Source organism: Urocitellus parryii, chromosome 9, assembly GCF_045843805.1.
Source record: "Urocitellus parryii isolate mUroPar1 chromosome 9, mUroPar1.hap1, whole genome shotgun sequence".
Taxonomy (NCBI): Eukaryota; Metazoa; Chordata; class Mammalia; order Rodentia; family Sciuridae; genus Urocitellus; species Urocitellus parryii.
The window spans coordinates 5,774,309-5,788,278 of record NC_135539.1 but is presented as its reverse complement, the minus strand read 5'-3'; the positions used below and the strand labels follow the sequence as shown (position 1 = coordinate 5,788,278).

Sequence of the window (13,970 nt, the reverse complement as noted above, 5' to 3'; positions counted from 1 at the left end):
ATTTTTGCCCAAGTGTGCTAAACTTGTCAGTGAAGAAAACATTTTAGGAGAGAATGCTAGTCTATGAGAACAACAGAAATTTTAGAAACCTCCCCTCCCCTCAATTTTTAGACAGCTCATTTACAAGACAAAAATTAACATTAATGGCCATAAGCAGCAGCAGCATTTTCTCATGGGGAAAAGAATTCAGTTTGGAAGTTACAAAACACAGGCGATCCACACTTTAAATAGCAACACTTACTGGGGCAAAACTAACTGAATCAATATGCAAAAGCCCCTTTTATTTAAAACTGCAGAGTGGAATGCTGTATTTTAACATCCACACACAAGAAAATGAATCACAGGCCTGTAGATTTTCTTCCTCTCTCCACACCATATTGTTAAAAAATGAAATTAAAATTTTCCAAACAATTCAAACATGAAAATAAATGATTCAAAAGCTGCTTTCTGTACTACATTTTTCTCTGGAAGGGAAAAAAACTGAACAGGATTTAATGGCATTACATAAAAATCCTGGAAATTATGCACAAAGACCATCCTGGAGCTTTGCCCATAAAGGGTATGCTGGTTTTTAATGTGCATAAATGATAATCAAATAAGAATTACCAGGAGCTACAGTATTATTAAAGATAAATACACTTCTCTAAATCTCCATTTTAAAAAGCTTAAAAATAATTGCCTAAACTAAGCCATTCAACCCACACTCTCTGGGCCCTCAATGAGCTGGGGTTTTCAGCCTGTGCTTTCTTGCCCTGCAGTGCAAACTTGTTGTGCCCAGGCCCCACCTCAGGTCCCCAAATGCTCTCCTCCACAGCCTTCCCTAGCTCCTTTCAGGACCCGCAGGCTCCACTCAGTCAACCATTCAACCATTCCTGGCAAAGCTGCATCATCTTCTACCTTCAGTTTACTCTGTGCCAATGTCTGGGGTGTGGTCTCCCATCCCAGAGTGCCCAACATGGAGTGTGAGAAGGAAGATTCACTCATTCATCCATTCCATACCAACTCCAACCTCCCTCAGTATTTAGCGGGGACTGACTTTAGGAGCCCCAATGGACACCAACATCCAGGGACACTCCAATTCCTTGTATAAAATGCCATCATGTTTATATATGACCTGAGCATACCCTTCTGTATATCTCAAATCTTTCATAGGTTACCCTGAATACTGCATACGATGAAAGTGCTATATAAATAGTTGTTCAACTATATTATTTAAGGAATAAGGATAAGACTATACAGGTTCAATACAATTTTTTTTTCCTGAATGTCTCCCTCTACATTTGGCTGAGTTCTGCAGATGTGGAGATCACAGATGGAGGGCTAATTGTATTACTGAGCATCTACTACATGCCAGCTTATATTCCTGGCACTAGGAATACAGCCATACATAAAACATGGAAATTACCACCCAAAACACACTGCAATGGAGTGGAGAAAAAACATGAAAAAAACCAGTCAGTCAAACACACATAGTACCTGAGGGGAGAGTGGCCAGCCCTTCCTTCCAGAAGGACCTTTTCAAAGCAAGACTACCAGAAGAGAATCCTGGAGTTGGGCCTCTGATACCTTCCACAGCTGTCCTGGAGATGGAGCTTGCTGGGCTGGGGGCACTCCTCAGTCTGCACACAGGTCGTCCATATTTTGGTTTAGGGTTTCTTTCTCTTTTTTGTTCTTTATCACTATTTACCTACAGTCACAGGCACCTGTTACTCAACAGGATTAGTGGGAAGATACCACAGAAAAAAACACCACATTGCTCTATAATTGCAAGCTGTAAGAATGCAAAATTGAGAGCTTGAAGATGCACACAGCCTCACTTCTATGTCTTATTTTTTTCACATAAACACGCATATCCTATTAATTTTTTTTCAAAACAGGAGAGGGTAAACTTTATTTAGCTTGGTCTCTAAATAAACATATCAGAAAAACAGAATTAATGAGATTTTAATACCTATAATTTCTCTGCTCCTTAAAAATGCTACTGAGTACAAAAGCTATTGAAGACCATTGGGTCATATGAAATGAACTCAGGGGGCAACCTGCAGGGGCCTGCAGGGGCCCAAAATAGGGCAATTTTGGTATCAAAAGTAAAATATCTGTCATGGGAGGAAAGGCACTAAATAAGCTAAGATTCAAGAGTCTATATTAACTTTTGAAGAAAGGCTCTGGTCAATTTGAGGGTATTAAGAAACCAACCCAGTCTGAAAACTGATCTATAAAGCAAAGAAGCCAGTGAAATATAAACCTCTGAGCACACACATGTCCCTGTCCTAAAATCTCCCAGTGGCTGAGATGATGATATGCGCAGGAATATGCCATGTGAATTGGAAAAAGGTGTGGTTGTTTTTGGCTGCTACTGCTGCAAAGAAAATCACCCTATTTTCAATAACACTAGCTAGTAAATCTATTCTCTGTTGAGAGTTTCTATGTGCCAAGTACTTAACATGTACTTAATATTTAATCCCTACAAAAATTCCTTGAGGTGGGTTCCAGTGTTTTCTAATATAGTCGTTTGGGTTTAAATACTGGTATTATCTTTAATAGCTTTTTCTGGCTGTAAGACCATCATAATTTACTGATTCTCTTTGTGCCTCAGTTTCCTCACCTATAAACTGGAGGTGATAAGAGTGCCTCCCTGCCAGCTGTATCCATAATACAGCAAAGTGGGTGCATATTCATCTAGACGATTGTTTGATTTTGTATTCCCAGGCAATACATTCCAAGGGGAAGGGCCATGGTTCTGTCTCTAGCACCTTGCCCAGGCCTCCCAAGTGTAGGAACTCTTTCAGTATTTAATGAATAAATAAGTGAGTATGTATTGTAATAACTGCTCTAGTTCAAACCACAGCCAATACCTCCAGGGTCACAAAGCTGGGGATTTTCCCATAATCCTTCAACTATTAAAGGCCTCATCATCATAAGTACCTCAAAGCTCTGGGGACCTGAAGGAACCCAAGAACAATACTGCCTGGGCTCCCCAGGGTTTCAATAAAGAAGCTGCCAAACTCAGTAGCGAGAGTTTAACCAGGGCAACCTATCAGTGTTTCAGATTTTGGACACTTACCCTTCTTAATTTGAAAAACTGACACAATCACAGTCCCTGGTGTGCTCTGGGTTTCACACTACATTGTACAAAAGGTGCACCACACAGAGGGTAGGAGAAAAGAAGCACCCTGTGGCACAGACTGCAGCTTGCCTGGGCTGGGTCAGTTCTTACTAACTTCAGTGGCTGCAAGAGCCCTGCTTGAATCACCTCATTTGATTCTCCCCACAACCCTCTGCCAGAGGTTCTGTCACTCCTAAAACCATGGAGCCTCCACCAGGCAGCCTAAGGTCCACAGCTCAGAAACTGAAGAACTGAGATTTTAGTCCAAATGTGTCAGAAAAAAAGCCCCATGTACCTAATCACCAAGTTATACTGCCAAGGGGTGAGCCCTCCAAAAAACTTTACAAAACAAAGTTGAGGTTCAACATTTTTTATCACAAACCCTGAACACCAGCAACAAAGTATGGCAGGCTCACAAAGGAGTTTTAGGAACCAGGTAAGAAAAAGTAAATTTTTAAACTAGAGTCACTTGTTACTTTCACAATAAATGGAAAATGCCTGTCATAACTCCCAATTTCAGCTGATTTCATATCCAAGGCAGCATATCTATGTGGCACATACAGTGTGTTCCATCTTCCTATCTCACAGCTTAGGGAGGCAGTTCTCAAAGGGGCATTCCTGGACCCTTAGGGGTCCCTAACACTTTTGCAGGGTATCTGTGAGGTCTAAACTATTTTCACAATAACATTAAGGCCTTATTTTCCTTTTTTCAGGGTTGACTTTCATAATGATGGCAGGAAAGCTACATTTGTTTGTGTGTGTGTGTGTGTGTGTGTGTGTGTGTGTGTGTGTGTGTAAGGGGACGGAAGAGACTGCTAATGCCTGAATGCCAGTCAAAAAAGAGGCACCAAACTGTACCAGCCCTGTGTTCTTGACCACTGTAGGCTTGCAGGAAGAAAGTATGTCCCCAGTGAAGCAGTATAAATTCATGACTGTGCTATATCTCATCCTTGAGCATGTGCCTTTCTAACAGTCTGTGATAAAGTGTGAAACAGGCCATAGCACTTGTGTTGCACAGCAAAGCCTCATGGCTGTCAGGAAAACCAGCTAGGGCTACAAGCTGAACTAGCATCACTGTCATGGAACATCATCTATACTTGACCTAGGTGGTCATTCAGACTGAAGTACTGGCAGACTGTGCCTGAGAAATGAATGAAACAAGTCTATCGCTTCAAGTAAAGTACTGACAGTATTTGTTGCTAGTGATAAAATTCAAACCATCAATGAAAACTAGAATTTGGAAAACATACCAGCTACTTTAAAGTTGGCACCCACCCAGTATTCTAAAGCCTTTCCTGATATCAGCACTTGGAACATCTGCATAACTCAAGAAACCAGGATTTCCAAATGACCAGTGCAAAAGGTACAAAACCACACCTGGGAAGAAGATTTGTTCAAAATCTAAGCTGACACAAAACTCACGGTCTGGTGCTCAGGTTCCATGTTGCAGCTCATCTTGTAAGAAACTACCTCTTGTTGAATATTGGTGCAGTATCAAAATTATATATACCCAGAATTATCTAAAATGCTATGAAAATGCACCTCCACTTTCCAGCTACACACCTATATGAAGCCAGATTTTCCTCACATCCTTCAACATCCAGGTACAGACCGAATGCCAAAGCAGCTAAGAAAATCCAGCTTACCCACTGAAAAATGGTTTAAATGATATTTGTGTTATGTATATTTTACATTTTTTTAAATTCAGTTTTTTATTAACCCAAACAGACATTAAACCAACATGCAAAAATATAAAGTGGTTTCCCCTTCTTGCCAATTTTTTTTGGAAATAAGTTACTTTTTGAAATATACATTCATTTTTATCAAAAAGTTATTTATATTAACATGCAATGGATATAACGCACTTATTATTATTTTGAAAAGAATTAAAGAAATATTTATTTAAACTTCTCAGATTGTTTCAGTTTCTAATATAATAAATATCAAGAGAAAAGTTTTACAAACAAAATCTCTTTCATGTCCCTAGTAATTTTTAGGAGTACGAAAGAGTACTGAGATCAAAAAGTTTGAGAGCCACTGGCTTACAGAGAGGCTTATAAGCCTGGGACCCCGATCTTCAAATCCCTTCCCACTCTCCAGCACCCCACCCTCTAGGCCATAGCTGCTGCCATCACTACTGCTACCTGGACTGCTTCTGCCTCCACTGCCAGCTCCAGACTCAGGGTCAGAGCTGATGTTCCCACCAGTTCTAAGGGACTAAGCTCAACTGTGGAGAAGAGGCTGGAGAATGCTAGAGAAACTAAAAAAAAAAAAAAAAAAAAAACCAAAAAAAAAAACTGATCTCCAAAAGCAAGTAAGTTTTAGAAAGTATGGCTTTGTTCACCAAAAAAATGACCCGCTTATGGGCTGGGGTTGTGGTTCAGCGGTACAGCGCTTGCCTCACGTGTGCGGCCCTGGGTTCGATCCTCAACACCACATTAAAAATAAAGATACTGTGTGTTCATCTACAACTAAATAAACATTTAAAAAAAAAAATGACCCGCTTAGCCATGGACTGGGTTGGCATGGCTAGCACATGGCTCAGTTCACTAAGTTCATCAGCAAACTGGCTGTAATGTCATTGACTTCACCAGTCTTCCTAAAGCCTGTCTCCCTATCTGTGCAGGCCTGACCACTGCTGAAGTGAAGGCTCCCTCTGATGCCACTCAGTTCCTTCCCTCCATTATGAGCAACACCTGAGTCTAGAAGTCACATGTCAGATCCCTTCCTGTTCAAAAAAAGCACAACTCCTTATAAAGTTCACTCCATGATGCTAGAGCCTGTTGGAATGGGTCTTTAGGAGTCTCATGTACCAAGTACAAATAGCGGCCAGAGCCACATGAGTGAAATGTCACTTAGTCCAGGTCTTCCAGTGGTCAGCAGATTCCTACCACCACCAAGAGAGAGGATCTGCAGAATTTTAATCATATTACTACATCAAATCCCAAAGAAACATCAATACTGAGACCATTAATCACAGAAAGAGAATTCAGGTACAGCTTAATCACACTCATACAGGGAAAATTCAATATGATAGAATTTTTTTCCAAGATTATTATTCCCCTCAACGAAGTAGATAGGTGACACTGTCCAGTATGTAGAAACAATTACTATTTGAAACAGGCTAACTAGTAGATGAGAACCCTGAAACTTCTTTACTTACTCTATTTTCTCCTTTTACACTTTTCCCTTTCTTAATAACTCTACTTGAAAAAATGACCTTCCTTCCTTCCTTTTGCATTACACCAGCAGTTTGGCAAATCTTATCCTTAACTTTGTCAAACGTTGAGTCTATTTAAAATCTTGCCTTCAGAATCAAAAGCTGTGTGCAACTTACTGGAAGCCATATAACTTGGTCCCAAAGAACTGGAAAAAGCTGTCATGGGTACTGCTTGAGCATGGACTCTACAGGTGGTTGTCATCTCCCCCTCCCCATCACTGAGTTACATTTTCTGCTTCATCTTATCTCCGCCACTTGCTGCCTAAGAGACTGTGTTTCAACATGCACAGGAGACCCAGATCAAGAATGTGGGTAAGCACAGAATTTCCAAGAGGGGATGTGGAGCCATCAGCTAAGGAGCCTGCAGCATAGCTACAAGGCTTACATGCTTAGGAGGAGACAAGACACCCACATCGGAGGGAGGAAGGAAAGCCCTGTGCATGCAAGGGCACCCAAAACAGGGACCTTGGTAGGGCTCTTAGCTGTCAGAAACAAGGATGGGCTGGGGTTGTAGCTCAGTGGTAGAGCACTTGCCTCTCATGTGAGAGGTACTGGGTTCAATTCTCAGCACCACATATAAATTAATAAATTAAAGTCCATCAACAACTAAAAAATAAAAAGAAAAAGAAACAACAAGGACCCCAGACTCCCAGTATGGGACACATACCAGCAAAGATGAAGCAGAGTGCTTCAATCTACCCAGGCAGCAACTAAGCAGGAAGTCTTCTAAGTACCCCCTTCAGAAAAGGCGAAGGCCTTAGTCACTGAGGTGGCAAAAGGTGACGATACATACAAATCTCTCCCCTAAGGGATCCAATAGCCTAGAATTTGCCCTGGGTAGTCTTGTCTTTTCTAATCTCTACATCTAACAATGCAATTTGCCAGACACTCCTTTCTACAAGGATGTAATCAGTGGTGTGGACTCGGAGGAACTGAGCATCCTGGTTCCAGCTCCCTCATATCCATGCAGGGAGAAGAAGGCTGGAGAAGCTTCCTAAGTTTCACTTTCTGTCCCTGTGACTCTACATCAACAGGAAAAGCCAACAGCTCTGGATAATACTACTCATCTTTCTTATCTCTGCCCACAGCAGAAAAGAATGGCCAGGTCCCCCACAGGCCTCAGGGTTCATCCCAAATGCTGCAAAAGGGCCCTTATTCCATCACTCAGATCAGTCTGCTCCTCCTTATCTCCTCGCTTTGTAGGTCATTTCCAAAACCCTATCTCTGTGCCAAAAAATTCCTTCAGCTTTCTCTCTCGGTGACTGGCCTCCCTGCCTTGGATTTCACACACGCATTCCACAGCTCCCTTCCTGCTTTATGTTTTCTCCTTAGAAATGATCATAAGACAAATGCTACATTTTTGTTATTCATTGTTGGACTCCCCTAACAACTCCACTATTAGAAATTCTCTATAGAAGACCAATTAATTCAAAATTCCTGTTCCTTATTGCTATTGGAATTTTTATCAGTTTTGTGCACCGCTGTACCGTAGAACTTAGCATTGTACCTAGCATGGAATAATTTGTTGAATGAATAAATGAACAAGACAGAGGTTCCAAGCCTGTTACACCTTCTGCAAATCTATCCTGCAGGCTCCATTCACACCATGGGCATGGCCAAAGGCATCTCAACCCTTCCTGACTCCAGACCACCTCCAGGTCAACTCCAGAAACTGAAAAGACCGTCTCTCATTGAGACCATCAGGCCCCTCCCCTCTTTCTGCCAGCCAGTTTTAAGTCTGGCATGGAGTCCCATCCAGTTGATCTTCACATTGCTCACACCTGCCCCATCATCTCCAATGCCACCTCAGTTACCTTCATTCAGGCCATCACCCCATCCGGGATTTGCTCAAACAGCTCATTAATCCTCAATCTCATACCTTTCCATGCTACAATCGTTAGAAATGAAAGAGCAAGCTTTCTAAACCTGTTTTGTGCTTCAGTGATGACCAGTGACTTCCCTCAACTACAGAATCAAATCCAAACCCCCTCAAGCTATACACTTCTTTGTTCTGATGAATATGGACAAATGCGCTGTGCCATCAAGAAACACCACTCCAAGCCACTGCCTGGGACTGTCCATTCCACACTTAAGGTTCTTCTTTGTCCTCCTGGAGAGCCACACCTTGATCTCAGGACCCTCTCTAAAGTGTCCCTGACTCAAGGACCTAGTCTACAATAAGACTGGTAATCAGGAGCTCCCCAAGGTCAAGAGCTGTCATAGATCCATCTCCACATCCTCAGTGCCAGGCACATATGGCAGAAGCACTGCATGGATTTTAGAGAGAGAGAGTGAGCACACAGAAGTAATGTAATAACCTTCCACTCACATCAAGGGCATGCAGCAGCTTCCCTTCATGCTGCCAGGCCAATTCTAGAATCCCTGCACAGCCCACTGGTGTTCATTTCTAGAATTCTCTACCGGGATTTTTATCAGGAAAGGGGTAAGAGATAAAAAGTAACACCCAACATTACATAGAGAAACCTGCCACAAGTTCAAAGATGGAATGCTGAGAAAAATCTTACACACTAAGCTTACCCATATACATGAAAGGGCTTCTACAGGTTATGCTCTCATGTCACATAGCAGATTTGTACATCGGGACAGTCATCAGAGTCAGGAAGTTGTGTAGACATATTCTATTACTGGAGGCCTGTCCACAAAGGTTTCAAAATGAGCTGAAGAAAGCAAAAATCACAGTCTCAAGGAAACCGTTAAAGGAGGAATACTAAATTAAAAAAATCGGTGAGTTAGCTAAGCCTTCTATGTTTTCCTACTTCCATACAGTACTAAAACTTTTCCTTTATAAATATACAATGTACACAAATTTAAAGAAAAAGCTAATTTACCCTATTTGAGATATTTTTTTTTAATCAGAAAACCCTTCCAGACTTTTTAAATTTTTTTTTTACTTTTTGGTCAGTGTCTTTGGTCTACCCATTGAAAATAAAAATTACCAATAAATTAAGAAAAGTAGATATTACCAAAGGTTTGAGGCTTGGCAATTTTCCATGCTTGACACTTGATAATTGCACCTGTTTTTTATTTCTGAAATTCCAGAAATAGACCATACAAAGTACAACTTACAAAACTGATATTGTTGTCCTTTGGCCCAACATATCTGATTATTACCACAAGGCAGTACAGTCCAGCACCCCTGTGTAGAATCTGTCTCATAATCCCTGACGACAGAGCCTGTAACTCTCAGGTCCTACAGATGCCAAAATGTCAAGGAGGGATTACATCCACACCCAACTCCACTGACACTTTTGGGCTCAAGAGCAGATGCCACCCTCATAATCAGAAAGACACTTGTCATGGCAGAAGCATTCAAGTGAACTGAAAGTGTCATTTCTGACCTCAACAACCCAACAATTAAAGCTCTTCAGGTCAAAGGCAATTCTCAGGTGAAAATATTTTGCTACTATACCCATAAATTCTTCAACAACAAAACAAATGCAATAAAAAAATTCAGGAGAAAGATAAAGCACCTTTCCAGATAACAAATAAATGTGGAGTTCAGATCACAAACCAGAGAAGGAAAATGCTCATCCAGCACACGGCAGTGTTGCAAGGCCCACAACCTATACAAGACCAACCCAGCCACTTTGCTGTCTCTGGTTTAAACTCTTGCTTCTCCCATGGTTGAGAAATATTCCTTCTCCTTCTGAGGATTCCCTCTCCCGGGGCTTTTAGCTGTGTAATTATGCAGCATGTGGGCACCACAAAGTACAATACAGCTTCACAGACGTAGGCTTTTAGAAATCAATGTTATTTTCTCTACATACTTGTAAAATAGAAGTTCTCTTCAATCCAGAAGACTTTTAGTAAAACATAAGAACTATTTCAAAGAGCAAGAAAGGGTAAGAAACACAGCAGATGACTTAGAATTCTTGTTTTTGGTCCCACTTATTTATATGCCACTTCCCAGACCTCAGAGAAAATTTTAAAAAATAATAAAATAAGCAGCCCAGTAAAAACAATAAGAACAGCAGTTAGGAACATAAGACCAGGGACCAGGGACAGGGGCCAGATACAAATCTGAGGGCTGAGGGAGGGGGCACTGGAGTTTCTTGGTACCTTTTTCACTTTCAAATCATCTGATGGCTGGTAAAGTTCAACAGTCTAAAATGCTGGGGTCTATGTGATAAGAGAAGTACCCATAACAAAGCATTGTTCAACAAACAAAAGTTGAAAGCTGAAAATGAAAACATGTTTTAAGAGATGCGGGCAAAAGCAGTGTACACTGAGAGGTGTGCGATTCCACCTAATTCTTGAAGGCCCTGCAGGGCACAGCTGACTTCCCATCTCTATTTTGACAATAAACAAAGTAAGGCCTCGAGGGGAGAGAGGTTTTAGTCTTCATGGTTTTGTCAAAAGGGATAGAGGAACATATAGATGGACATGGGACATTAAGGTGACTAGAGATTGCAAAGGCAATCTCTAGAAGTGCTAAAAAGTTCTGACTGCTAAAGGGCTCCCAAATCCTTATATTCTTGGGACAGGCCCCTGGAATTTTAGAAATGTCAACAGCTGACTGGCAGTAAAGGCACTTTCAAGGTCCTCCCTCCTTCTAAAGGTCTCATCTAGGTCAGCACTGTCTCAGTGTCCATGTCCACAGCATGACTAGGTCTGTGATATTTGACTCACTGGAGAAAAAGTCACACTGATCCTGAGATTCCCCCATGGTCGGTATCCTGAGACAGTTAAGCTGCCTCCAGACACTGATGCTGCAAAGAGATTTTTAAAATTATTTAATACAAACAGGATGGGGAGGAAGATGACAGAGTAAAGAAATGCACATACCTTTCAACTGGTCAGCAACCACACTCTGGCCAAGGCGTTCAATAACTTTCCCATCTTCCATTTCGTACCGGTCATCTAAGTATTTTGCAGTGGCCTCAGAAATGTGAACTTTGCCAGCCACTCCCAGCTGCTCCATGAGATTGGCCAAGTTCACATCATTGGACCACACATCAAACTTGAACCTCCTCATGCCCAAGATGCCACACAAGACAGTCCCCGTGTGAACCCCAACGCGCATGTTCACCATTTCCTTCTTCTCCTGGCAGAACTGCTCAATAGCTTTTATCATGCCTAGGCCCATTTCAATACAACAGTAGGCATGGTCTGCCCGAGGCTCGGGACACCCTGCCACACAATAGTAACAGTCTCCCAGAGTACTGATCTTCTCACACTTGGTCTCCTCACACAGTCGGTCAAAGCGACCAAACAGGTCATTGAGGAGCCCCACCAAGGCATGAGCAGACTTGTTGGCACTCATCTTGGTGAAGCCTACAATATCTGCAAATAAAATACTAACTTCTTCAATCTGCTGCATTTTAAAAGGGCGGAATGCTATAGGAGCTTTCTGTATGGAGAACTTTTTCTTCCTGTTCTTGGGGCTAGAGGTAGCATGCCTCTTGATGGAATTCTCGCTTTCCTCATCCCCCTGTTTCATTAAGTCATCGGCTATGATTCTTGGCATCACAGAATGAATCATCCTCTCTTTGAGGGCCTTTTCTACTTCCAGATCTTTTCCGTGCATGATGGATTGTCCTACCTTGAGGAAGGTGCTCCTGGACCTCACCTGAGACATGACAAACAGGTGGATCCCAATGGCATGGATGCAGACGTGGAGCAGAGCTCGGCTCAGTAGCTCCCAGTGCAGGGCCTGGGCTGCGGGGGAGGGGAAGCAGTCCTCATCTCTGAAGTGATAGCCAAATGTCTCAAAAAGGACTGAATAGGCCACCCCCAAAAACAAGCTCCAGTACAAAGGTAAGTGCATGACAGTGTAGAGTAAAAGGAGCACTTCCACGCACATTGAAAAGCTCCCCACTTGGGATAGGCAGGTGTCTGTGGGCTTGGTTGCAGGAGTATGATTGTAGCTGTCTACGCGTCCTGAGAGGGGTGTCAAAACCTGAAACTGGGCAGCCAGGGTCAGGGCAAATACCAGCAGGGTGAGAGCCAGCGAGGTCCACGCGTAATGTTGGGTGTACAGTTTGGTGAAGGTAAACAGAAAAAAGCCCACGCACACCACCAAAAAGCACAGAGTGGGGGCCACCATGACGAACAGTTTGGATCTCATGTGGACAGCGAAATAGATGCTCCAGAGAAGGCAGGCGAAGCCAACATAGAAGAGCGCGTACCGGAAGCGGCGCTGGGTCTGTGGGAAGCAGCGCTCCAGGCAGGCCTCCTCCAGGTTCACCGAGTCGAACTTGGGGTTCCACCACCGGCTGGAGGCCCTCTCGAACAGCTGGGGCAGCTTCTTCTGCCTGCGCAGGCGGCCCCCGCCACCCACTCGCCGGGGAAGGCCCCCGGAGTCCCCGGAGCTGCTGCAGCTGGATGAAATGCTGTACTTGCAGTGCTTGGGGTGGCTGTTGGAGGACAGCTGCTTGGGATTGATCTTAACCCTCACGCTATTGCTGTCTCCGCTCGAGTCGCAGCTCACCTCGGTGCTGTGGTGATGCAGCAGCTGCTGGTGGGGCGGGGAAGCCATGTTGCCGAGCTCTCAGAACCTCCCCGGCCGGGTCAGGGGTACCTGCGGGCAAAACGACGAGAGTTAGAGTGACCCTACTACATAAACGTCCGGAGGGCCACGCGACCTGTGCGTGTCCTGGGTGCGGCCTCCAATAAGCGACTCGGGGAAGCCACCATATGCTCACAAAAACTACCGATTTATCGGATAGTCAATGCCCCCCCGCCCCACCTTCGGGAAGCAAAAACTGCCCGGGACGGACCTGGTGCTCCCGAGGGTCCCGGCGCCGCGGCCGCCCTGGGTCCCGGGTCCCGGACACAGTGCACTCCCCTCGGGCGCCCTCGCCCGCTGGTGGCCTCCGCGCAGCACGCCTCCAACTGCGGCTCCGGAGGGAAGTTCAGACCTTGAGCGCTCTCCGCACGGCGACCGGCTTTCGCAAAAACAACTCCGCCGGCGGCGAACAGCGCTTCATCCTGCAGCAGCGGCGCCCGGTGCGTCAAAGGCGCGCGGGCCGGACCTGCGGCGCCGACCGCGTCCCCTCCCGGAGCGGCGGAGCCCGAGCGGGCGACCCCGTCTCGTGCCCCTGGTGGCCACCCCCGCGCTCCTCCGGGTTCTGCCCGCGGCAGGGGAGGAGTCCCGGCCCGCGAATTTGCGGAGCGGGAGGCGGGCAGGCTGCCCCCGTCGGAGCGGCCGGTCTAGCGGGGCCTGCTGCCCGCAGCCCAGAGCGCCTGGCCCCCACCTGGGGGCCGACAACCACCCGGGCCAAGCCGCCCGGCTGAGCACAGGGCGCCGCACGGGCCCCTCAGGGGGCAGCGGTGCGGCTGCCGCAGAGCCCAGCTCCCGCGACGCCGGCCAGGACGCCCGCCCGCCCGCCCGTCCGCCGCGCCTACGCCCCGGGGGCCCCTGCCCGAGCTAGAGATGCCGGCGCGGCAGCACCCGCCTCCAGCCCTCCCGCGGCCGCTGCCTCATGTCGGAAGAGCGGCCGCTGCCGCCGCCGCCACCATCTCCGGCCCCCTCCCCCTCCCGCTGTCACTGACAGACGCGCGCCCGCGCCGCCCCTCGCCCCGCCGCAGCGCGCACGCGCGACCCACGCACGCCTCCGCTCCGGGCACGCGCACGGGCCGCGCGCCGCCCCGCCTTGGAGCGCGCGCGGGGCTCGGGGCTGC

General features: G+C 45.6%; 1 protein-coding gene across 1 annotated transcript in view; it reads right to left on the bottom strand.

Moving 5' to 3' along the window:
• Positions 1 to 13,662, bottom strand: part of Adcy9 (adenylate cyclase 9) — a 115,907-nt gene extending 102,245 nt beyond the window's left edge. The window contains exons 1-2 of the mRNA XM_026385641.2: positions 13,067 to 13,662; positions 11,133 to 12,867 (exon numbers count right to left, since the gene is read on the bottom strand). Coding sequence (XP_026241426.1) covers positions 11,133 to 12,825 — 1,693 coding nt within the window. The 5' untranslated portion in view covers positions 12,826 to 12,867; positions 13,067 to 13,662. The remainder of the gene's footprint in view (positions 1 to 11,132; positions 12,868 to 13,066) is intronic.
• Between the last annotated feature and the right edge of the window lie 308 nt (positions 13,663 to 13,970).